General features: G+C 43.2%; 4 protein-coding genes across 5 annotated transcripts in view; all 4 read left to right on the top strand.

The window, feature by feature from the left end:
* Nucleotides 1-893: 893 nt before the first annotated feature.
* Nucleotides 894-6137, top strand: LOC119005040 (protein max-like). Of its 2 annotated transcripts, none has more exons than XM_037072439.1 (4): nucleotides 894-1101; nucleotides 3389-3496; nucleotides 4066-4189; nucleotides 4802-6137. In XM_037072439.1, the coding sequence occupies exons 1-4, from the start codon at nucleotides 1066-1068 to the stop codon at nucleotides 4984-4986; spliced, it is 453 nt and encodes a 150-aa protein (XP_036928334.1). In that variant the 5' UTR covers nucleotides 894-1065; the 3' UTR covers nucleotides 4987-6137. The 2 variants fall into 2 exon arrangements, with proteins under 2 accessions (XP_036928334.1, XP_036928333.1); XM_037072438.1 differs by having other exon boundaries at nucleotides 897-1101; nucleotides 4051-4189.
* A 2007-nt stretch (nucleotides 6138-8144) lies between these two features.
* LOC119005165 (ras-related protein Rab-15-like) lies at nucleotides 8145-12745 on the top strand. The gene is made up of 7 exons (XM_037072714.1): nucleotides 8145-8380; nucleotides 10706-10766; nucleotides 10866-10926; nucleotides 11019-11096; nucleotides 11277-11366; nucleotides 11638-11703; nucleotides 11821-12745. The coding sequence occupies exons 1-7, from the start codon at nucleotides 8257-8259 to the stop codon at nucleotides 11977-11979; spliced, it is 639 nt and encodes a 212-aa protein (XP_036928609.1). The 5' UTR covers nucleotides 8145-8256; the 3' UTR covers nucleotides 11980-12745.
* A 137-nt stretch (nucleotides 12746-12882) lies between these two features.
* Nucleotides 12883-15252, top strand: gpx2 (glutathione peroxidase 2). Its single transcript, XM_037072713.1, has 2 exons — nucleotides 12883-13539; nucleotides 14532-15252. The coding sequence occupies exons 1-2, from the start codon at nucleotides 13027-13029 to the stop codon at nucleotides 14883-14885; spliced, it is 867 nt and encodes a 288-aa protein (XP_036928608.1). The 5' UTR covers nucleotides 12883-13026; the 3' UTR covers nucleotides 14886-15252.
* Nucleotides 15253-16797: 1545 nt separating this feature from the next.
* LOC119004716 (signal-induced proliferation-associated 1-like protein 1) overlaps nucleotides 16798-25569 on the top strand; it is a 38826-nt gene continuing 30054 nt past the window's right edge. Inside the window, exon 1 of the mRNA XM_037071885.1 lies at nucleotides 16798-16990. The gene's annotated coding sequence lies outside the window, so the exon portion shown is untranslated. The remainder of the gene's footprint in view (nucleotides 16991-25569) is intronic.

Here is a 25569-nt window from a genome sequence, read left to right as displayed (position 1 = left end):
GTGACAAGTATTGTAAAGCGCTTTGAGCAGTCAGTAGACCGGAGAAGCATGATAGAAATGCATGTCCATTTACAATTAACCATGTACACCGGGTAATGGCAGTACACACACAGGACCCATGAACATGCTGTAGGCACAACATGTAGGAACATCTTTTCTTCCCTTTTTGCACCCTCTGTTGTTAAAACAAAAAAACAACATGAAAATTACAATTTGATGCACACATAAAGATCAGATATAAGGTGTTTAATATTCAATAACTGTCTTAATCGGATGAGACAAAGCCCTGGTGATGAAGCACGTCGTTTGTGGTGCTGCAGCAGGTTTATGAGCAGTAATTGTTTGCTGCAGAAGCTATTTAAAGGTCCCATAGAGACTAGTGTGCAGCCATGGATGGTGAGTGGGGGGAGGGCAGGCAAAGTGTGAGCTAGGCCACCATCTGCCCTCATAATCATATGCTGAGAGGAGAGCCTGGTTATTGTGGCATGCTGCCCTGCTGACAATGACCACTAAGACAGCAGACTTGAGCACAATGTATGTCTGTCCTTAATTCCACAGTCATGTTCGCATGAGAGGTATTTTAATGGGGAATACGTTCGTTTAAATATCATTGTTTATATCAAGGCATCGCCGTTTATTTTATAATGACTGTTTGCATGAAATGCTGTTTTTAATACATCTTTATAACAATGCATCAATGCACGCACGAGTAATTACACTGAAGGTCCGAGGGCTACTGTGTTTGCAACTTGTTAGAGATAACGGTATATTTTGGTGGGCGCTTCCAATTCCGTGGCCTTGTGGGAAATGTAGTTCCAATTCCCGAAAAAGCACCGAGCCTAATCCAGCCAAAACTGCATCCCCCGTGAGGCCTCGTTTCGTCGCGCATGCGCCGTTAATGTTTTCCCGTCCATGTGTAGGCGAATCACGTGTAGAGAAATCGTTGGTCGTCATGTATCTGCTGTAGCGCAGCTCCGTGCTAGATTTTGTTATTTGCCTCCAGTTGTCGCGGGCACTTTGTTTTGACAGCTGCCTGTTTTCTTTTCTCGTACTTTTTAACGAAGAATGAGCGAAAACGATGACATCGAAGTCGACAGCGATGTATGTGTTTCCGTTTCCTCTACGTTAGCTAGCCGAATGTTTAGCCAAACAGCAACTTTAACGTTCCTGTCAACCTACGCTATCCGATAGCGCTAGCTAGGGAGCTAGCTGGGCTTCTTTACAAACATTGCATTTTAGGACAAATAAGGAGAAAGCTGTAAGAACAAAAGTGTACTTTGGAGTGCTGGCCGACTGGCTTGGTAACGAAAGTCGAGCACATCGGTCTGGTGAATAAGTTACGTCGTTTAACTGCTGTGTGAGCGGTCGTTTGTCAAATTCCTGCTAAGCCAGCCCCTGGTTGAATTTTGTTGGGCCTCATGTAGTACAATTACGGTACCGGTGCTGGGAGAGGCCAAAAAGGGCATGTAAAGGTTGCCGCTGAAGGCTTGATAAACCAGGAAACGGCAAATAATACTCACACTAACGCACCCATTGATAGTGTAACCATTTTATGTAATGTGTCTTCCAGGAAATATGATAACTATGCGATATCTATTCGAAAGTACAATGATACATTCACCTGCATTGTAAGAAGGCAGTGAAATGTACAGTAAAATGTTTTGTCAGCTTCCACACAGGTCTGCTGAGATTCCCAAAGGCTTTCTGCTCAGAATGCCCTTGACTTCTGTAACATTTAATATATGTCAACTTTGAAGTCATATGGTTGTATAATTGTAGTGGGAACTGACTAACTAAGGCATATTGCTTGTATATTTGAAAAATTTGTTTCTTTACTGAATTTCTAAGTGGAAATCCAGGTCAGAATGGCACAGACGGCTGTAAGTCATTCTTCCACAGTCTGTGAGAAAATGACAGAGTCATATCTGACAAGTCCCCAGTCAGGTTCGATGTCAACGTTGTCCAAGTCTTCATCCCAGTGTTTACACGGCCATTTTGACACCAGTACCGCAATTATAAATAAATGCGCAACAAAACCCTGCCGACGGCTCACTTGACCGCAGTGCAAAACAGGACATTAGAGACGGCTGGTCTTTGTATGTTTTGTCGATCAGCCATCCTCAAGTAGATCTGTTATTCCCTGCCAACCATGTGAACCCTTTTAAATACCCTCCTTTACAACGAGCATCCAGTGCTGCTTTTTTTTTTTTTTTTAGAACATACCTGTCAAATGAAAATTCAGACATATTTTAACTCACATGCAAATCTAAAGTCCCCATGATGTACAGACCAGTTGTACTGAATTGGCCATAAATGTGCAATGTTGTTTTAATTGAGCATGCAGTAATAATCTAGACAGATCCTGGATCTGGTCACATATATCTCAGAGCCATGTTTTCCCCTCCCCCATTTGATTAAGCTGGGATCTGATCCTCATAAAGCCCCAGTATAAATATATTAGTAAGGGCGGTTGGTTAAGCCTACATTGTTCAACATTTCTGATGTTGCGGGATAGTAATCATGTTTTCATTTTAGGTGCGGCTCTCTTCATTGTGAGAGATTTTTTTCCATTTTAGTGTATAATTTTGTAATGATTGGTGGCTTTAATGAATGACATACAGCCATACATTAGGACCAGAAATGGGTACAGTGATGAGTTGCATAAAAAAATCTTATTCTGTATTTACTTGCATTCATTTTCACCTTTTTTGATCTGTTCTTTGGTTTCATTTAGCCATTTAATGATTAGGGTGTAAACGGTGTAAAGTGTCTTAATGTTTGACACACTTCGGAAATCCATTTTCGTCTGCAATCAGTTATTTAAGAAATATGTCTGCAACTTCTTAACCATGTTGTTGGTGAGATTTAACATGGCTGCACACTGCTCTCATTTTTATTCTTTAATTTTTAACAATGCAATCTGTTTACTTTGGCAAGAAGAGTGTTTTCACCGGTTTACTGCATGCTCTCTGGTCTCTTGCCACCCAATCTTAGTGAGCAGTTTACTCAGTACAGTAGCTAGTGAGGCTGGGCTGACTGATAGAGGCAGACTGTACATGCAGGTGGATTTGAGTAAAGCTGGTCCAACCCTTTAAACAACTAAAAGCAAACAGATCACATCCATGTAAGCATTGGGCCTATACTGACACCAGGTACCTGCAGTATGAGGGAAATTAAGTTTAGGCAGAAGAGCCCTGTGAAAGATAAGACTTCTGCTTATATTCTACTTATTTGCGATTTAAAGCTGCAGCATTTGCATTTTGTTGCTTAGCTCGTCTTCCTCATTTATCAGAAATCACACAGGCATAAATGGACAAACCTTTCTTGTATTTTTTTTTTTGTTTTAGCATCTTTAACCTGTGTTTAAATGTGGTCTGTCTCTTTGCAGGCAGACAAGCGTGCACATCACAACGCACTCGAGCGTAAACGCAGGGACCACATTAAAGACAGCTTTCATGGTTTACGAGATTCTGTGCCCGCATTACAAGGGGAGAAGGTGAGACGCACATTTCATCATTTTCTATTCTATGTTAAAGTAAAAAAAGAAATCAATGTTTTTTTAAGTTGAGAATTTTTAATCTTTTTCACATGAAATGCTAGTTTCAGATAAACTTAAACTCATTTCCAAGTCAATAATGTTTAACCAGTTTTTAGACATTGTTGTGCATTGTGCTATTCTTTGGTGTGCTGCTTGGAGGTTCTTGGAAACAGAGGAATGAGGGAAAATCATCTCTCAGTCCATAAATCATTAAATGAAATGTGAAAAGTGCAACAGGCACTTCTGGCATAATTCAGGATGCAGGTGGGATGGTACTTCAACATGTATGAAATCAGTTTTGTACCGTTGTCCCTGCCAGGAGATATTCTTTAATATGTAAGTGTTAGGTACCTAAGGTGTAATAATTCTGTTTTTTGCTCTTATTTTAGAATACAGACTTACTGTTTTGATGATGAATGTTTAATACTGTGTTGACTGTGAAAATATCTTGTTTTACCCGAATAAAATACACACCGCATTGTCCCATGGCTCTCTGAAATTTTCGCTGACAGAACTCTGTCAAACAGGCTTCCCGAGCACAGATTCTAGACAAAGCCACCGAGTACATCCAGTACATGAGGCGAAAAAACCATACCCACCAGCAAGACATCGATGACTTAAAGAAGCAGAATGCATTGTTGGAGCAGCAAGGTAAGTAGAGGAAGTGTTGTTTTTTTTGTTTTTTCCATACGACAAAGTAATGTGGAGGCTGGTCAAACCAGGCATTAACATGCATCGTGGGTGATCGATCACAAGAAGACAGCCCTTGAGTACATCAGTTTGTTATGTTGTCTCCACCTTTTGGTTTTTAAAGAACACATGCCTTGTTGTTTCTAACTGGCGGCCCCACAGTAGTTGCCAACATGCTTGGACAAACTGACAGGTTTGTACACAAATACAGGAACTAGTAAATGTCTAGCGTTTAAGTGCTCTGGACTTCATCTTAGCATGAAAGGTGCTATACATATAAAGTTATTAATATACTATTATTATATTTTACAAACATGAAACACTCCAAAAAGAATCTGTTCACATCCGGCCCAGACCACCTCTGAATGTGGTCTGAGTGGTCCAATCTCAAATGCATAGTAGGTGCATCTCAGGTACATTCATGCCCGTACCACACATGATCAGATCACTCAGGATGGATGTCGATGCCAAACATGGACAGTAATGTAAACTTTTGAATGCAATGTGAAATATATGCTGTATTTAGTATTGTCTGTAGTATTTTTTTGTAATCCTGTCTTGCTGTTGCTGCAGTTCGTGCACTGGAGAAAGCCAAGGGGAACACTCAGCTCCAGACAAACTACTCTTCTGACAGCAGCTTGTACACAAACCGCAAAGGCAGCGCGGTGTCCGCCTTCGACGGCGGCTCCGACTCCAGCTCCGAATCGGAGCCGGACGAGCCGCCTAACAGAAAGAAGCTGCGCATGGAGCCCAGCTAGACTCGGGTGGCCCGCAATTCTCCAAACAGACTCTTTTTGCCCACCAGCCCCCGACTCCTACTACCTGTCCGCACTCAGTCCTGCCTTCTTGCGCCAGTCGAGGAGACGAGGCGGAGACTGTGTGAGAGAGGTGCTATTATGTATAAATACGCTTCTACCTTCCTATTTCCTCCTGGCAAGTGTCCTGTCACTCCTTTTGTGGCCCAGCAACAACTTTTAAGACCCCCACCCACCCACCCAAAGTGAGGCAGCTCTGCGGTTTTGAAGGACTATGTGCTTTTCAAACCTCATGGTAACCATTCGTAATCAAATGTGGAGATGACAAGGTGTGAGGCTTTAGTAAAGCTACATAAAATAAAATCTTTTTTTTTTCCCTTCGTTGGAGTTGTGAGACTTTACGACCTTTGACACATTGGTAATTAGGGATAGTTTACCTTTTTAATATTCATACTTTTCCAGAAAAGAATGTGAAGTTGCTTTTGAAAAAAAATGTCTGTTATGCAAGATGCAACCCTCCTTATTCAGTGTAGATGGCTGAAGTTTTTGTCTTTGAAAAATGTTTGTGTAATCAAAAGGAGTCCCTCTATTTATATTGATGCACCCAAATTGATTTCTTACCCTCATGTCTGAGCTCCCTCATGTTTGGCTTGAGATTTTCCAGAGAACACGGGAGGATGAACAAGTTGACCCTCTGTTTTAGTGGATTTTCCACAGGTTCAACTATTTATTTTCCTCTATTTTTATTATTATCAAATAAAACGTGGGTATTAAAAAAAAAGAAAAAAAAAGGATACTGAATGTTACGCAATGCAGTTAAAGGGCAGTGACCTTTATTTTTGTTAATGGAAGTCCATTTCAGTGTGTAGTATATAACACTGTATACTCTTAAATGGTGTCAGCTCTGCAAAGAAAAGCCTTCCCTTGATATATTTGCCTGTGCTGGGAACGTTTATCTTTCTTTTTTTTTCCTTTTTTTTTTTTTTTTTTCCTTTTTGCAGAGGTTAATTAGTGTGTACGTGATCAATATTTGTTTGTTCCATTCCATGGAAATTACAGGTATGTTGTACATACTGCCAACGGTTGTCTTGCAAGTTGAGGCATACCTTTATTATGAGACTATAAATAAAACTATTTTATCCTTTTGGGATGTATTGGTGACTCAACATGTTTTCAGTAACTTATAACAGCCTTCATACATTAAGCTTTTTAACTGTCAGACTTGTTCTTGTGTTTGGGGTTGGATGGTAATAGATGCTTGATGGAATTAATCTTCAGTTCCAGTTTATATATATATTTAGGATGGAGTAAGGGTTCCCCTTGATTTTTTGAATACCTGCAGTAGAAACAAATAGGTAGCAGAAGACTTTATATATAATACAGTATGTAAAACAGTATGTAAAGATCTGGTGCCTGCATTTTGTGCTTTCCTCACAGTAAACAAAGGCATTTCCCATATAGATTGATGCAGAAAAGGCACAAATTGGTGCTCAGAATGCAGGAAATTAAGTGTTAATCATTTCAAATTTCCTGGGGGAGGACTCCCTGCTTAACATGTGCGCTCCACCGATGTTGAAAAGATTCCTTCATGCCTTCCGGTACATGAAATAATCAGATTTGTTTATCAAATATAAGAAACTGCTAATATGATCAAAACAATCAAGAGGGATGACTTAAGAATGTTACACTGCAGAATGTGTCAGTGGATATGAACTGTGTTTCAAATAGAGGACTCAGATCTTTGGGGGGTTTTCTACTCAGTTTCAGCTAGTAAGTAGACAACAGGCGCATCAGGAGAGAGGTGCCTTCATTTAGCCACAGGTCACATTTTTTACCAATATTTTAGAAAGTCAAGATCATAAAAAGTCCTTTTGTCGAATATCTGTTTACACTTAATAGAAGACACAAGATAGACACATAGATATTTAGCTATTTGATTACTTCATGCATGGAATAAAATAGATTCATGACAAGGGATTAAGTCTTCTCCACCAAAGTTCTGTACCAGTGGTGGGGAGGAATACAATATGACAATGAAAAGTTAATATATTTAAGTACATCTTTTTTACATATGAAGGGAAAGTGTTCCTAGGCGGGTGGGGTTATGTTGGAGACTTTAGTCTCATGACCTCAGCATTTATGACACCTGGCTGCTGCTCAACCTGTATTGTTAGTTTAAATATTGAAGTTAGGGTTGAGCTCAGGGTGATGTGTCCCAGCTGACACTCCCACTGCAACAGGCTGCCTCTTCAAGGATGCAGGTTGTATGATGCCTTCAGGAGCCGTAGAAAAATGCCATTACACATAGTCAGTTGAATTATATTTACGTAGCACATTCTATATGATGGGATGTTCTGAAAAAAGTAAACACATACATGACAAAACTGTACAGTAATGACATTTAAAATAGGAAAATATAACACAGGCCCCTTTGGCAGCAGACTGCGTCCATCAGGACCAAAAGTTTCTTCCCATCTACAACTAGCCTCACAAACAAGACCTGTGACCCCCACTAAATCTGGTCCTTCTTACGACGATTTATAATCTCCATCCATGTCTTATTGTCCATCTGTAATTTTCTATTTTTCATCTATATTTTTAGTATATCTTCTAATAATTTGTTTGGGATTGTACCATTTTTGCACCTGCAGACCACAGCAAGTTCGCCATACTTGGCATCCAAAGCGATGCTGACTCTGATTCTGATATATAAAACCATGTGAGATAAAAACAGAAAACAAAGCACATGATGAGAGGGTAAGACAACAAAAAGGAAATCAGATAAAAAGGCATTATTATTATCATCATTGTTGAAAAGTAATGATGATAACAACAGCAATCATGATGATAATAATGGTCCTGATAATATTAACATGATATGCAAAATAAATGTGACAGCCACATCTGACACTTTAAAAAGTAAAACAAAGAAAGTATGGAGGCCTTGACAAGACAAAGCAAAGGAAATGCATTCAACACGTTTAGAAGCTTAAACGTAAGTCAGTTAATCAGCATTGTTAACGTTCCTACAGTTTATTTTACTCACTAAAACGAATAATTGATCAACTTGCTTTGGTTGTAAGAAATAAAATGAATGAATAAAATAGTTGTTGTAAGCTCTTTTTACGTATTTACACTTCCCATGACTGAAGCGTGGAAATTTCCGAGGGGGCCTTGAAGGCAGCACGCGGCCACGGTGCGGCGACCACATCAGCCGGCAGCTCCATGGAGGAGCGCTGCTCAGCTTCTCCTGTGGTTTTTTAGTTTGTGGTCATGGCCAAACAGTACGACGTGTTGTTCAGGCTGCTCATGCTCGGGGACTCGGGGGTCGGGAAGACGTGTATGCTGCGCCGGTTCACGGAGAGTGAATTTGATCCCTCACATATCTCCACCATCGGTGAGTAAAGTCATCCAACAAGTTTTGTTTTTTTTAACTGACGTCTGTTTCCACACTCATCTTATGACCCGGTATCAGCCACAGGTTGAACCAGACACACAGCACTGAATACTTTTCAGTACTTCTTTACTTCTTTTTTTTTTATTACACCCTCAGAATAATTTACTGTAATTTTCCCTTGAATTCAAATGTCTAAGCAGGCCCTACTTAGCTGGAAGGATTAGTGCAGACTGCCCTCAGGCCAAAACAGCCCTGAAACCATGTACCATGTACACAATAGTTGCAGAGCCAAAGTTATCACTGCTGTGCAAAAATAACAACGTTGTCTGATGGAGATCCGGCTCCGAGAGAGAGACTGAAAGGGTGTAGAGGAGGTCTGAGAAGGCAGGTCTGTGAAGTGTGTCACAGTAACAATGGAGAGGAAGGTCAACAGGAAAGGAAACATCACTTTCTCTGCCCCTTAAAATGTAAGATATTTGATCCTGTTAACTGGTGCTCCTTTCCTGCCTGATGACTTGGAGGAAAAACTGGTGGGGCTGTTTCTGTTTTCCATGGCAGACTCCAGTTTGTTGTGGCTGTAAGAGAAAGGAGCTGTATTGTGGAGTATTCATGCAGAGTGAGAGGGCTTTAGGTGGGATTAAACCTGGTTATATGAGGAAGAAAAAAAAGTTCATGCTCCAGATCTGCAGCCTCGCACAGTGTTGTGTTTCATAGAGAATGTGTGCTGCAAGCGACACATTTGAACTGGAACACAAGACCACAGTCATGGTGCCATCTGGACAGATCCAGGAGCGGCTTCATCGACAGCGATGAACGTGATTGATCTGGGACATGCAGCGTCTTCTAATTCACTATTTTCTCTGGATGTAGCATCTTAAAAATAAACAAAAAAAGATGTGTCTGCCGGTTGTAAGAGTCATTCAGTAATTTTGTTTCTTCACAGCAGAAGTTAAGGAGGTGCAACAAACTGGGAAAGTACAGCGTGGTGTAGTTTAGTGCAGATGTGAATGGAATGATCGGCAAACTAATTGATTATCCGCTTGACAGGAATTGATCATGGAAGTAGGTCCCAGGGGGAGCTGGAGGGCTGAAAATAATGAGCAGCTGAATAATTATTAAAACTCTGTAGTGCAGTATACTGCAATCCATAGGCAGAGAGCTACAGATGCCGTTAAGTTGAGGAAAAAAAGGGTTTTGAGTTTCAAGCTGGGTGTCATTTTAGGATGATCATTTTATTCCAGACATATCGTTTCCATAAAGGCCCACGCAGCTCCTATAAAATGGAAATACTGCACTCCGCCTTTGAATGATTGTCACTGGGTGCTTAGAGGAACTGCGGTATCCATAAACAAAATGTGTTTACTCAGCTCTCCTATCCATTTCAGTTTGAATTTCTAGGACATGATAATTATTTACACTGTAAGCTGAGAGGACTCCGGTGTTTATTTGTCTTTCCTGGTAGGCCGACTGTTAATGGTACATGAGTGTTAAAATGAACACATTTAATGATGCGATTCAAATGTACATTCACCACACAAAATCACATGATGTGATGGTCTCGCTCGCTTCAGTGGGAGTTAAACCCAGTCATGATTTTTTTCCCTCTCCATTATGAATTGATTCAGCTTCTGCTTTACTCGATTATAAGGGAAAAAACTAACTCAGTAGCCCAAATAACAGTTCGTCATACTGGACATTTTTTCATCTACAGACAGCAGCCTGGGGAAAGTAAATGCAGTAACACTGGCTAGGCCTACTGCAAGTAGAGGTTATATACATTTTGACTAATATCCAGTTGCTGCGATTTGCTTTTGTAAATATATCATATTGACGATGAAAAGAAAAGAATACTACAATGCACAGTTTAAGCATCGAGTACTATAAATAGTATGTGGCATGAATAATAGAAATAAATGTTTTGTTTTGAGTGGAAGTATGAAAGATTAACTCGTCGATTAACGCATTCCAGTATTGTCTTTTGAATAACCAGCGGAGTGGTCACCATACGACACATTCACGTTGCTGGCAGCCACATTTTGTAGCCCTCCCTTGTCCTGTTACCTAATGGGAGAAAATTGTTCAAAAACGTTGCTCACATCGGTTGTGGCGTCCTTTTGGAGACACAATGACTTAAAAGCTGACGCTACGCCGTGCCTGAGAATCTGTTCATTAGGCCATAATGGTGTCTCTGGGCAACACTCATCTAGTGCTTACAAACACGCAAAAGCCAGTGTAAAGTACCACAAAGCAGGCTGCTCACCGGTCGCTTGTGTCGACCCTGATCTCTGTGATTTATAAAGTGTAATTGTCTCTTTCTTTTGTCAGGCGTTGACTTTAAAATGAAAACGCTTGAAATAGATGGAATCAAGGTGCGAGTGCAGATATGGTAGGTCATACTTTATATCATTATTGTTGCGTTTACAGTAAGCCAACGTGCATATTGTGTGTATCTTCTCTCACTGACGTGTCTTCGTCTTGTTTGCAGGGACACGGCAGGTCAGGAACGATATCAGACCATTACCAAACAGTACTACAGGAGGGCACAGGTGAGGATCCCTCCATGTGAACAACCGATGGAGTCCAGCTGCCTCCATGTGCCACTGCAGAACTCATCCTTCAGCTGTTCTCTGTTCTCTAGGGCATCATCTTTGTGTACGACATCACATGCAAGTCGTCCTTTCTGCACCTGGCCAAGTGGGCGAGTGATGTCGACGAAGTAAGACGATAAGCAGTCTTGTCTCACTCTCCTGAACTTGTCGCCCTTCGCAGCGAGCAAGAGTTTTGTCGTATTGCCTCTCAGTGGGCTGTTTATGCTCGCCACACACCCGGTGGCTTAGTGTGTGTGACAAGATGATGAAGTTCCTTTTCTCTGTGCCTGTCGTTGTTGTTTTTGCAGTGTGCCCCAGACGTGGTGCAGAGGATACTGGTAGGGAACAAGTGTGACGAGGAGCTCACGAGGCAGGTGACAACGGACCAAGGAAGCAAGGTTTGATTTACCCACTATTTTGTGGTTTTGTTTTGTTATTAAGTAGTTTGCATCTACTTTCTTACATGTGACTTAGTCTTTGATGGATCAAGTACTGTGTGGGATTTCACAGACATACAAAATTAACCGGAGTTCTTAGTAGAGTATTGTTTGAAAGCTGGAAAAAGTGCAAAGCATGAAAGCTCAATCAATGGTAAAACTGACTATCAATATAGCTGTGAAAGACCTTTTGTAATGCACATTTCTTACCAAATCCAACTGGATCCTGCAGCTAGCAGAGACCTATGGGATGGACTTCTTTGAGACCAGTGCCTCCATCAACATTAACATCAGCGAGGTAGGACAAAGAAACTGTTTGTTACATTGTAAAAGTCCACAAATATTACAGGGAACTGCCTGTCACATGCTTCTTTTATTATCTGTGTGTTGATTTTGCACTTCCTCCTTCCTTCAGTCCTTCACTCGGCTGGCAGAACTGGTGCTGCAGGCTCACAAGAGAGACGTGGACGTCTTGTTGGGATCCCTGGATGATTACCTGGAGAAGGCCACTCTGGAAGAGGAGAAAGGCGGTCAAGAAGCCGAGGACAACGCTCAGAGGGGCTGCGCCTGTTAGAGGCCGACCGCAGTGCCTTGGCTGACACTGCAGCTAAAGACACTGATCCACCTTCCTCATAGATACTGTGACCCGTTGGTCTGGAGGGTGCAGTTAGCAGCAGCAGCCAGCAGAGGGCCAGTTCTGTTGCATGATCACTGAACTCTGTATCCAGTGAAGAGAAAAAATCTACCGTGCATGAGCGGCTCTATCAGTGCACACGCGCTCTTCATTTTCCTTGGTGAAATGCACTACACGTCTCTTCAATCAATGTACCCTCTTTCATCACTTTTTCTTTGTGGTTGCTTTTTAGAATTTGATATGCAGGACACACGTCTACGAATCGATTGTTGACGTGTAGCTCCATATCAATGAAACCTGTTTTTTAAGTTGCAACGAGCGCATTTTCTACAAGTAGCCGGAGGACGGAGCTGAATTATTTACATCGCGAAACTCAAACCACCCCGGGGATGGATTCATTTACACAATGGACTTATTTCCTCAAGGGCGACGGTGTTGTGCCATGTTCAGTGACCTTTCTGACTGCAGTACATGTTTATATACCACCCTGAATGTATGTGTGTGGTTTGTTTCATGAATGTCACAGACGAGCCTGCAGTATATCATGCATTTAAGCAGTGCTACTGCTGCTTAAAGTAATGTCTTCAGGGTCTGCCGAGGTGCCACATATAATTCATTTTAATGTAACGTTTCAAACTCACGGATGTCGCAGAATATCAAGTAAGGTGTAAGTTAATAAACTGACATTGACATATTTGAAAACAAATTCCGAGCTGTGCTGAGTCACTAAATTTGGATTGAGAGTGGAGAGAGGTCCACGGAGAGTTCACGCAGTAGGTTCATTCATTTTTTAGCACCTTTTGTGGAAGACAGGCGATCGCATGCTACATTTTTGATGACTGAGAGAACGGATACATGTCCGTAAAGCCAAACACATGACAAAATGCATGCTTATTCCCACGACTTTCTGAAATGAGGATGTCAGAATGATGACCAGTGTTCCAAAAGACTCCAGTGATAGAAAGTCTGACATCTGGGCTCAGAGAAATGTTAAAATGTAAAAAATGTTCAAAGCTTTTCCCCAATAGGACAACACAACATTTTGTAAATCATGCTAAAACTACTTCATGTTCTTCTGTGGCTTTACAATCACTTACATCCATCTATCCGAAACTTGTGATCGGTATCGCGTGTCAGGTGTGGATCAGTTTCCTGCAGGGACATTTGACACCCATGAAAGGCAGCTCTTTGCCCCGGGTGAGTCAGGTGACCGAGCGGCAGGGTACAGTCGCACGCCGAGACCCCGTCTGCATCCAGTGTGGAAGCACAGGAGCCGAGATGACGTTCATCGCCAAGACCTTCTACGATCTGAAGGCCACCACGCTGGAGGGAGACCTGGTGGACTTCAACGTGTTCAGGGGACGCGTGGTCCTGATCGAGAATGTGGCCTCGCTCTGAGGCACCACCACCCGGGACTACAGCGAGCTCAACCAGCTGCAGAGCAAGTACCCGCATCGGCTGGTGGTCCTGGGTTTTCCTTGTAACCAGTTTGGATATCAGGTAATTCAGTGTGAAACAATGGGATGCAAAATTGCACAAAATGACTTTGTATGCTGACGATTTTGTATTAGTCCCGTCAGACCTGGATCAGTACAATGTTCACAAAATGTGGTGCTTTCCACCCGATTCCAGGAAGAGAGATTCAAAATCAATTTAATTCCACTATAAGATACTTCTAAACATAAGTTTGAGCTTTTCCCAATGTCCTAGCTAGGCCAGGCTTCTCTCTGACTATTTCCCAATGTTAGCTGTAATGATTCACGTTGTATTAGGAACCCAACCCATGTATCAATCAACCTCTTTCTGGCCTATCACTCAAGAGATTTCAGAGGCATGGGCAAAAAAAAAAAAAAAAGCCGTAGAGGGCACTTCATCATATTTTATCTACCATATGGGCATCCAAGAGGGCACTTTCACTTTTTGAACACGGGGGAGTATCTATGTGTATGTTATCCGATATGAAAATGATTGTTACGGAATGAAATGTAGAAGAAGATGCTTGACGTGATTACTTATCAAATGCCCAGCCAAGTTTTCAAGCTCCACTGCGCCGATGTCATTGTGGATGGTAAAGTTTATTGTTAAACTGTAAAATATCCTGCCTTCATTACTTGCATACGGTTGCCCCACGTGCTTGATAACCACATTTGAGGATCTGTGTGTTTATGTATTCTGTGTGTGCATGCATGTAGAATATCTACTGATGTATCACTATCAGGATTTTGTGCACCCGTAGACTCATTCTCAATAGATTCATCACTGCATAGTGTGCAAACTGCTTCTGGTACTTCACCTTTGACAGGACAAGTGCCTGCCTAACATTCTTAAGGAGAGTGATTTTGTCGATGATTTATGATTACTATAGTGTAATCAGTGTAATTCCCACCATTACCATACTAAGAAGCAAACACTGAGCCTTGAGGCCTGTGCAGTATTGCTCTGGTTTATAAAAACAGCTGGACAATATGACATATAGTGCGTGTGTGTTGCAGGAGAACTGCTCCAATGGCGAGATCCTGAACTCCCTGCAGCACGTGCGTCCAGGCGGAGGTTTTCGGCCCAGCTTCACCATCTTCGAGAAGTGCGATGTCAACGGAACAAACACGCACCCGGTCTTTGCCTACCTTAAAGACAAGCTCCCTTACCCCGACGATGACCCCAACTCCCTCATGCAGGACCCCAAGTTTCTGGTCTGGAGTCCCATCAACAGGACGGACGTCTCTTGGAACTTTGAGAAATTCCTCATCGGGCCAGAGGGAGAGCCCTTCAAAAGATACAGCAAAAAGTTCCCCACCATCGACATCGAACCCGACATCCAAAGACTGCTGAGATTAACTAAGAACTAAGAATAGACCTCCACCTCTTAATGACTTCCCATCCATCACAGTCAAAGCTGATATGCTGTCCTCCACACTTTTAAGCCTTAATAAATGAGGGTGATATTCTAAAAATGACGAGGGAATATTATCTGAGGCCTTGTAAGTGCTTAAGAGCAGCGGAGGAATACATTTAAATAAAATCTGAATGGAACAAATGTGGGTATTCTTCAAAAAATCATGACTGGAAAAGCCAGTCCTGTGCCTGTCAGTTTGTTTCACGTCGTACGCTAGCCTGGCCAGCAGATGGCGCTGCTGAATAGATCATACTTCAGATAACTTCTGTCATGTTTCTCCCAAATTAACATTCACAGCACACACGCTCACAAAATGTTTGCACTGGAATAAAACCCTAAAAAACCAATATGCTCTCCAACTGATGCATCTTTCGTTAATGGGATCACATGTACGCAGAGGCACCTGTTATAAAGATGTGTGCCTCGGATGCAAGGTTGACACAAAGAGATGTTGTCACGTCTGGAACAGCTCTGTGTGAGCATCCTAATGAGGCCTGAAATACAGTAGGAAGGGGAATTGTAATGCGTGTTGTCACGGCACACTAAGACAACTCCTCTGCACCGTGCATCCTCCGGCCTGCTGATTCATTCTATATCCTGTGCATTCATTATGTTTCCCCAGTAAGATGTGCTGATCCCCGGCTGCAAGAATGCTTTACAACCACGGTGACACCTGAAGACGAGCCCTAAATCATGCGCTTGGGAAAGCATCAGCCTCGCCAACTGTGTAATGAGCTCTTATCCAGCTTTAATTTCCTATGCACAGTATGCGTTGTTTTTGCGAGGTCTGCAGATTAGCAGTGGATTTTCTGCACATCAGCTGACGATGTCGGTGCCACAGGCCACACGGGCCAGGCAGTGCCCTGATGTCTTTGGCAGGTCGCTGCGGAGACAGCAGTGGAGCACCAGGTCGCCTAACACTGTTTTATTTTCTGTTTGTGGACAGCCTGACTGTCTTTGCATGTCACATTTAAATATTTGTGTTGTCAGGATGCACAGGGAGATTTGATTTCCTGCAAGTCCACTGGGCCACTGGTTGACATTCAGGTAAGTAATGTTGCCTATTAGGAGGCAGCAAATATTGGAGGAGGAATGCCAAGGGCCTCTCCTCTGCAATGCTCCCCTGCACACACAGCTTGCAGAGAAAAAAAGAAAAAAAGAAAAAAAACAAAAAACACCACCAAAGATAGTTTATGCTTGAGCGATGAATCACTCGATGCAATTCCTCGAAAATAATGAAACCAATTAAAATAACTGAATAAAAAAACAGAGTTATAGTTTCCCGTCTGAATTTGTATAAAAATGGAACACACATTATAACTGGACAATACTTTATAATCCTGCATGTGACAGAAAACAGTAGAGATAAGATTCAATTCAACTGTCATCAAACTATTGTCGAAAGATTCATAGATAGAGTGTGGAGGGAAACCTGGGGAAAGGCACTGCTCCGTGGTCTGGTGGTACAAGAGCGGATACCTCTGTATTGCTTGCCCGACAGCAGCAGGATAAAGTCCTAAATATGCAAACAAACACTCAGTTGTTCAACAAAAACCATTTATGACAATGCAACGTTGCATTTAAAGACAGCTTGAGTAGTTTCTTTGATTGTTCTCTCAATTTTTACCGTTTACCCGTTAGTTCCTCATATTAGTTTACGACCTATTTTTTCCCCACACAGAGTGAGACCTCCTCATGTCGCCCCTTCACTTCGTGTCTACCAACTACAGGTGAGCACTGTTGCCACGGAAACGTTTGCTTGCCCCCCCCCCCCCCTCGATACCTTCTCGCGAGACTCCGGGGCACGAGGAGAGAGAGAGAGGGAGCGTGAGAGAGAGAGAGAGACAGAGAGAGAGACAGAGAGAGAGAGAGAGAGAGAGAGAGAGGGGGGAGGCTGCATGAATGATCTCATCCCTCCAGCAGCTGCATAGCGCAGCGAGGCGAACGCGTAACTTTTCTATCAAACTTCGGAGTTGCCTTCTCGGAGAGAGGCGTTTGTTTTCCTCGGCGCCAACCGGAGCGACGACACGTTTGCCCCCTCCAACAGCAAAAAAAAAGGTAAGGGGAAGAGCGCTGCGCAGTTTGTGCGGGGACTGGGGACTTGTGAGGGACCTTGTTACGAGTTGAAACAAAAGGAGGAGAATTTTTAAAAAAAAAGACCCGCTCGGTGTTGTGTGACACACACACACACACACAAAAAGCTCGAGGCAGAGAGGGAGGAAAAGGTGAGTCCGGAGCCATGTGGAAGCAAGGGTGCTGCTCGCTGTGGTACAGGCTGCCGTTTACACTAACACAACATCTGTGTGGACAAAGCACATCATTGTGCCGTGTGAAGGTGCAGCGGGGAGCCAGTGCGCAGTCAGCCAGCCAGTGCCACTGTGTCTCTGCCTTTCCTCCTTTTAACTCACACGGTTTGGTGGTACTCGAAGAAAACCGACGGTCGAAGGAAAAAAAAAAACACATGTATCCGCTGCGTCGTTACATGTGTCAAGGGCATTGTTCCACCACTGCTGCTTTTTTTTCTCCTTTTTTGTGTGTGTGTGGGGGGGGGTGGCACGATTCACAGGTGGCAGCGTGCACAACACATATAGGATGATGTGTCCTTGTGCAACTGCCACCATCCAAGATTAAAATCAAGTGTTTTCCCCAACATCGTGTCGCTGCCACATGAGCAGGGATTTCAGGCAGGTGATTTTCCTTGTGCCACATCTGGAGCTCTGATTTGTTTACAGCTCTTTTTTTTTTTCTTTTTTTTTTTGCCTTGCTCCATCATCTGGCAGGACAAAGTGTGCCAAGCTGATTGGATTCGACCTGATCGATATGTCGTGTTGAATTCCACTGGTCATTTTTTGATCCATAGATACCCAATCAGACCCTCCCTCACTGCACTGATTTATTCATGTTTACTGTGTGGGCATAACAGAGGACTGTCTTATGTCATTACAGTGGCAGACACATGATTAGGAAAGAGCTGGCAGAGCACCCAGGAAGCTAAAACACAAGGGCTGTTTGAATAGTGGCAACCGGGAGACGGTGCCAACCTTTCAAAGTCCTAACAGCACCCCTTCCAAAAGATGTGACATGTAACAAAACCAGTTTCAAGTATGCACGGGGCAAAAACAGCTGGCTTCCCTTTAACCGACGTCTCGTAGTCTGTGCTTGTTGGGGAGTTGGATAACTTGGCATGAGTCAGGTGAAGAAAAAAAAAAAGGAAAAAATAAGGAAGCTTTGGAGTTTAGCTTTGGGCAAGGATCAAGGAATTTTAGCATTCTTGATAGGCTTAGCTGACCCACTGGTGGGCACGGCTGATCACACAGCCCCGCACCGGTGAGTCTGATCTCAGCTTTGTCCGGTTTTGCTTGTTCCAGATCGCAGCTTATTATTCACACCAGGACCGGCTTCGTGCTTTCTCTGATGGGATTTCTTCAAGAGAATTAATCTAATGCAAACGCAGCAGCTTTATATCTGTCACTGCTGGGGGGGACAGGGGTGCATGCAGGCTCTGTTTTAAGTAGGAATGCCATAAGTCTGTTTCTTTAATGCTGCAAGAGGACCGTTCAAGGTTAAGATAAGACGTGACTGGGTGTGCCTTTTTTCTAAAAACATGTTATACTGAGAGACTAGTCTGCGGCCATAGCAGTGTGAAAACCTCCCAGGAGAGCTCATTGACGAGGCAAGTCCAAAGATGCAGGGCTCCAGGGTGCCACTACTTTGGTTGTACACATGCACCCACAAATCTGTCAAGTGGGGGCAACAGACATTTTTAATCGGCAGCATCGGTGCACCTGAAATGTTGCAGTTGTGGCACGCAATTTAATTGAAGAAAAACATGAATGCGCAACTTTATTCCTGTGTATAATCATTCGTTAAGAAAGCAAACAAAGAGCCTGAGTGAAGTGGTGGTGCACCCAACTTAAAAAGTTAGGCGCACCAGCGCAGCCAGTGTAAGAAGTTGATCCAGATCCCTGTTCATGCTGCAGAAATGCAATTCAGGGTTAAGATAAGACACAAGTGGGCACGCCTTAAAACACCTTGGGTACACATAAATTATGTGCTGTGCACCTTTAATGATAAAGTTATTTTGCACCAGTGCAGCTACTGTGAAAAGTTAGTGTGGAGCCAGACTGCTGAACTCTGAACATGGCTATCGCTTTGTATGTGCTTCTCACGCTTCTCGTCAGGATAAATACTCCTCCCCCATGTTTTACTACTGAAGGCCAAGTGTTTCTATTTTCACTTTTGTGCATCACACTTCTCACATTTGCAACAACAATTGTCATTGTGCTCCATTTGTCGTGGAGTCCTGTCAGAGGTGCCCACACGTTCGCAGGGGGATGCTTCCTGTTGCTAAGTCGAGCTCATGTTTTCTATTGTCTCTCCTGCGTCGGCTCAGAGGGAATGGTTTGAGCAAAGATGATAGGCAGCAACAAGAGGAGCATTGTGTGGCTTTCTAATTTGTTTGGAATGTGTGTGTGTGTGTGTGCTGCAAGTCCACTAAGTGGCCATCAGGAAAACCCTCGAATTAACTGTTTGCATTCTATAATTAATGAGATTCATTATGGTCGTGATTTAATTCTCAAGTTCAGGGTGAGTTCCTCTGCATGATCTCCTTTCACAAGCGTCTTGGCTTACACAAAGTTTAAAGGTTACATCATTTCACGAACTTCCTGATCTCCCCTTTTGGAATCTGTGTAGCACCACCTGACTGCTGGCTGCTGTTCAGCCTGTGCCACCTGCCACCTCCACCTCCACCTGCCCGCCCGCTGTCTTACAGACCAGATGACAAACTAAGAACAGACCTTGCGAGGTGACCGTGGGTGGTCTCGCGCATCAACATAGCCAGTGTCAGCTACGAGGCTGATTTCTTTATGCTCGTTTCTTTCCGTGACAGACACTGGAATGAGTCATGTATTTATGAGCTTTGACACAGCTTTCAGTAATGCCATGATGTGCATTACCTTTTTTAGGGGGAAAAAAAGGGAAGCTCCGTCGGTTTTTAACATGAGGGATGTGCCTGACCAGCATTAGTCAGCCCATAGTCAGAAGTCAAATGACTTGATGATAACATGGCCTCCAGCGCTTTTTTTCCTCGTGTGGGTGTCTTTTTCATTATGACCGGGGGGGGGTCAATGAGTTTGACTGTAATGAGGTGCGACGACGGGTCTGCGCTTCCTGCTTGCTAAACTGTCGGAATGCTCCGTCTTTGTCTGGATCGGACGGTCCACTATATTCCAGCCAATGGAGGAAAGCGGAGGGCTCGGAAGCTACAATGGTGATGATGTAATCCCCCCTTTCAGCGCACTGTCACAGAGTAAATGCGTGCAGACAAAAGGAAAAATTCCCCTCCTTTTCACCCCACCTGCCACAAAGTTTGGGGAATTCTGACCTCGCAAAAAATGCAAGGCAATTCCGGCTCTGTAATTATCTGTGCGGGAGCTTCTGTTTGTCGGTTTAGCAGAGGAACAAGTACCCACATTGCAAAAAAAAAAAAAAAGCTGGTCTGGGCCAGTGGTGGGTCACAGAGCTCTCATAGACTCCAGACACAGACGTAGCCAAATCTCAGCCAACTGTATGACCAGAGCTGACCTTATTCTGGCCTGATATTGGACTCAGCACTCATTATTGTACATGTTGGGGAAAAATGAGCGATGCAACATACATATTGGACCAACATGGGAAATTTTGATTATTGGCTATTTGTAGGAATAATAAGAGCCAAAAATATGAAGCCAGATTGCTTCAAGCACTGCATTTACAACCTGTGATACAGATGTTGTCTCTGTCTTTTTTTTTAAATAATATGTTTATTGCTTTTTTTCCCTTTCAAATAAACACAGAACAGCTCAGCTCAGGCATGACATGACAAGCTTAAAAGATGAGGGTAAAAAGACACGGTAAAAGAAAAATTACATAAAATCATGAAAATAGTGGGCATTATGTCCATCTCCAGCCTCCCTACCCCCAAAAGTTACAGGAGGGATGGAAGCCCCTTGAAAGTTGGTTTACGATCCACTGATAAACACAGAGACGCGATGTTACTGCCTTTTTTTTTCCTGAGGAAGACACAATTTTCAATTTGCAGTACATGATGTTCCGTAAGGCGTCAGAAGGGAGGGAAAAAGTTGTTCAATAATCAAATGTTATTACAGCTGCGGAATATTAAGTTACCCATCTCTTCTCACTGCATTTAGGCCTGTCTTACCCTCAGGTTATGGGAGCTTTTTTAAAAAATACAAAAACAGGAAAAATGTTCATCTTAACAGTATCAGCCTTGACAAGCAGGTGATTACTGGTTACGATATTGGCTGCATCTTATAAGATAAAGGGATTTAGGGATTGGAAACTTAGAAGAGCTGGCTACTAATGAAGGATAATTCCAGTATGTATAACTGATAGCTGGTGTGATATCTATACTCACAAAACATCATTTGGCAGATCGGGGTCTCATGCGGGAAGTAATTCATAGCTGTATTTTGGGCTGAATGTGACTGATTTTGCTGAATGGGTGTGGACGAGGGACGATCATCAGGGTCGATATTCAACGTTTCGCTGATTATTATTATATTTCTGTGTTTTTTGTATGTGATTGCTCATAAACTTAGCTAAGTTAGAAATTTGCTACTACTAGTCATAACCTGTCAACACTGAATAATCTGAATCAGCAAAGCAACTAGTAATTTAAGTCAGTGTCATGGAGTGGAACTTTAAAAGAAGCCGAAAATGGAAATACCCAAGTTGAGTACTTGAGTACACACAGTTTCCATATATCGATCTCCTTGATTACGATGAATTTGTATCATTAATCCTAGTATGGATCCAGATCTGGACTTCACCTGACTAAAAGTTTGGTGGGCTGTTGTGGACTCATAAGCTCATGATGAAGCAAAATCTCTGTGACTGGTTTCTGTCATCCTGCTTTCAACTTCCAACCCCTAAACCAAAACCCACAGTCATGCAGGGATCAGACACTGCGTAATTCCCCCTTTTCTGCTCCCACTGAACCTTATACGTGCCGAAAATAGCTACAGACACGACACGGCACGGAGATCGGGAGATGGAGGAGGGAAAAAAAAAATTAAAACCTTTTAAGAGAAACAACCACTTGGCTCAAAGAACTTCAAGTGAGGAAAAAAATGTTTCCATAATGAAATCTGGGGTTCTGATGCTGATGTGTTGCTCCAGGCTATCTTCCCTGCCACACGGCGATGACGTCCCTTGGTATTGTCTGGACATGTCTGCCAGTTGCTACACTGTTCTCTCTGTTTGGCCTGCACACTCTCACTGGAGTGGATTACAGAACTCTCGCTCTGAGAAGAATCAAAACATCCAGCAGAGTTACAGGCCCGTGCCCCATGCAGAGTCTGTGTGGGCAGCGGTGGAAAATAATTCCACATACAAAAAAAAACCCACAGAGGTTTTCCTTTTTTTTTTGTTGCTTTTGTCCCTCCTGTGGACAGAAATCTGAGAAGCAGGCAGGAATGCGCGAGGGCTTGGTCGTGGCTGAGCTCAAAACAGATCTCAATGCGTAGACAGGTCTGTTCAGCCTGTCCTCATTCCTGTTCATGCTTACAACTGTTTTCGTTTCTTTCAGGAGCCCGCTTTCGCCATGTGACGTGTAGTAAAACAGGAATGCTGGCACACGAACGCACTGTCTGCGGTTTTCCCCCCGAACACTCTTGTTTTAAAGTTTCCCAATATGAAGAAAGCCTTCTCGCTGTATGTTGTACTTTATTTTCCTGCACTGAAACTCAAAGAAATCCCCTCCTCATATTTGCTCCCAAAAAATTCCACATCCTTTCCTTTGGAACCAGGGAATCCATTTCCACCCTGTGAGTTCCTGCTTTGCTCAGAGTAGAGCTCCGAGGGAAGAATGAGACCACTGTGAAGCAAAGACTTCCTTTGTGAGATTTGGATGACTTTTTAAAACAAACAGAAGTTTCAAGTGAAGAGTGGGGGAAAATTTCCCACTGTCATTTTTCACGAACTCTTTTTTTGGGGGGCATTATTACCTCTGCCTTTAACGAAACAGTGTGATGTTAGAATGATTGGGCTGTACAGTGCATTACACTCTCTGATGAATTAGGCCATGGTCTTTTTTTTTCCATGTTGCTCCAGGTGCAAAGGGCAGATAGGGCCGGTTAATAACAAACATGGCTGCTTTCCCAGCCTTTCCTCCCTCGCTGCCTGTTTCCTGTGTGTTTCATTGATGTATTCCTGGATACCCTGCCTACAGCTCTACAGCGTTCGAAACACATTTGAAACTGAAAGCTGTTGTGTAAATATGAATCCGGGCATGCACTTGAGTGGCGCATACACGCAAGGGCTCTGGAAGTTAAATGTTTAAAAGCGGTGATTGATATACTGGCAAGTGTTATTATTATTTTTTTTTTATTGTGTTTTAAACAGACCCCGCTGCCACTGTCACCACTTCATATTTCCTTGCGGCGTAAACTTAATACATTGTTTTAACTTGAAATTCATCCCGGTGTCCCTCCGTATTTACCCTGTCGATTGTGATGACAGTTGCTGATCAATCAAGATGCTGTGAAATGAATCCACACTCATAGGACTTTTAACTTGGAACAAACAGTTGTGCTTCCCACCCTGAGCGTGATGTCCGAGAAAAATGGCCACCATGTGCATAGTCTGTTGTGGTCCACCAGAAGCTGGGGGGACTTCTCCTCTTTGTACAAACTGCTTCTTTAGTGCAAAACATTATGTCATAATGTTAAAAAAAGAACTCTTTATCCCCCTGCTGAAACAGCTTCGCTAAGCGGTGATCATTACTGTAAGTGCAAGGGAGAAGGTCAGGTGTCGTTGTTGCCATGTTTTTGTTTACATATTGCTCATACTGGCCTTGAATGCTGATTAGGAGGAAGCCACCAGTGGTTGTTTGCTGCTACAAAGAGAAAACCTGCACCTGTGCCCCTTTTGCCTCGTTCTTGAAGAGACACTAGAAAAAACCTTTATTGGTTGTTAAAATGCATGACACTATTTACGCAAACACTCTGAAAGATGCAGTCGAGGGGTCTCACAGTGAACGCTGGTCCTAACGAGCATGTTTTCCTCTGTGACTTGTGGGGATGCAATGTCCTGATTAATGCCAGCCGGGGGGGGATAAAAGAGGGGGGCGTGTTAATTGCATTCTGCTTCCCTCTGTATCTACGAAACCAAGACCAAAACAGAAACAGAATTACTGGGACGACTGATACGGCAGATGTTAATTTGCTTGCCTATTGCTCTCATGTATTTTAAAATGGGTGTTCTTTTGTGTATGTGTGTGTGTGTGTTCATTAAAAACATCCTGTGCTACTGACTAAAATGAGACGTGGCTCGCGTGGAACTGGTACGGGCTGTGATAAAGCACAGTTGCAGAGCTGGCTGGAGTTTTGCAGGTTTGCACAGTGATTTTCTGGCACAGAATGTGATTTAGCAGGGCACCACTGTTATGCAACACCAGCTGACTTATTGCAGTCCAAATGACTCTATGTGAATTGATTAACTCTGCAGCCTGACTGTTTATAATTGGACTGGAAGTGTACTAGGCTATGCTCTGGATGTGTGCCAAAATCAATGACTGGAAATGGTTCACGTATGTGTAACTTTTGCTACGCTTTTGTTGTGGATTTAGTGTCCTCGTCGAGCCTTTTCCACATGCAGAGCTGTACTTAGGAACTACTCGCCATTTCTATCAAATAATGCTGATTACCGAGGCACACCTGAGCTTTCCACTGTGTCCTCAGTGGGGGAATTAGGCTACCCTCCAAGCTGTAGGGGACAACACAGTCGGCCAGGCTCCTCCAGAGACATGGCAGAGAAATCCCCCTGAGGGTTTCTGTGAGGATAATAAGCCCTTCTTCCCTGCACTGGTCCTCGCGTCAACTCACACTGAAGCTTCCCCCCTGTCCCCTGCACTGCAGCCCCTGCGTTACTTTGTTAAATTGCTTACCTGGCAAGATCCTGTTCTTACTTTTCTGCTTCCATTCTGCGGTACCTTAAAGGGTTAATTACAGAACTGTACAGTACATCTTGTGCACTCAGCACACAATTAATATCTAGTGGCAGTGCAGCAGCTATTTGGCCGAAGTGGGGGCATATTAATCAAGCCTTCACCTTGAGTCTGGCCCTCCATGATGGCTGGCTGCTGAGCATTCTATTGTCTTCTTACCGTCACTGATAGTAGTCTGTTGGAAATCTTTACACAGTTGCACGATCCCATTATGGATGCACCTATTCATCCGTGCAATCAAATTAGTTGATGCGCTTTACCCTGATTGCTGCAGAGGTGCATTTGTTGGCTGATAGATCAGTTTGACTGATGAAAATGAACTCCAAAGGATGTGCAGAGCATCTTAGAATGATAGATAGATTTGATGATACTCTCTGGAGGCCTTTTGAATAGCCTGTGGTCAATGCTGCTGCTCCTGCGTCTGCTGCTGCTGCTGCTGCTGCAGTGCAGCTCGTGTTGCTGGTGTTTGCTCAGCAGGGTCCTGACCCTTCCCAAACTGTCTGATCAAACAACTCTTCTCCCATAACGTCACCTTGCCACAACCTGTACAGACGGAGCAAACCAACGTGTAATTTCAGTTTTCCATTCTTAAAATGCAATTTCAGCAACACAGTGAGTCTCTTTTGCG

Source organism: Acanthopagrus latus, chromosome 16 (genome assembly GCF_904848185.1).
Source record: "Acanthopagrus latus isolate v.2019 chromosome 16, fAcaLat1.1, whole genome shotgun sequence".
NCBI lineage: Eukaryota > Metazoa > Chordata > Actinopteri > Spariformes > Sparidae > Acanthopagrus > Acanthopagrus latus.
This window is presented reverse-complemented; position numbering and strand designations above follow the sequence as displayed.

What these genes read in the sequence shown, in the direction of transcription:
- LOC119005165 (XM_037072714.1), top strand. Translation starts at nt 8,257, where the DNA reads ATGGCCAAACAGTACGACGTGTTGTTCAGGCTGCTCATGCTCGGGGAC. An exon ending in AGTACTACAGGAGGGCACAG is followed by an intron (nt 10,927 to 11,018) that starts GTGAGGATCCCT and finishes TCTGTTCTCTAG; the next exon opens with GGCATCATCTTTGTGTACGA. An exon ending in GGGCGAGTGATGTCGACGAA is followed by an intron (nt 11,097 to 11,276) that starts GTAAGACGATAA and finishes TTGTTTTTGCAG; the next exon opens with TGTGCCCCAGACGTGGTGCA.
- LOC119005040 (XM_037072438.1), top strand. Translation starts at nt 1,066, where the DNA reads ATGAGCGAAAACGATGACATCGAAGTCGACAGCGAT. An exon ending in ACATCGAAGTCGACAGCGAT is followed by an intron (nt 1,102 to 3,388) that starts GTATGTGTTTCC and finishes GTCTCTTTGCAG; the next exon opens with GCAGACAAGCGTGCACATCA. An exon ending in CCGCATTACAAGGGGAGAAG is followed by an intron (nt 3,497 to 4,050) that starts GTGAGACGCACA and finishes TTTCGCTGACAG; the next exon opens with AACTCTGTCAAACAGGCTTC.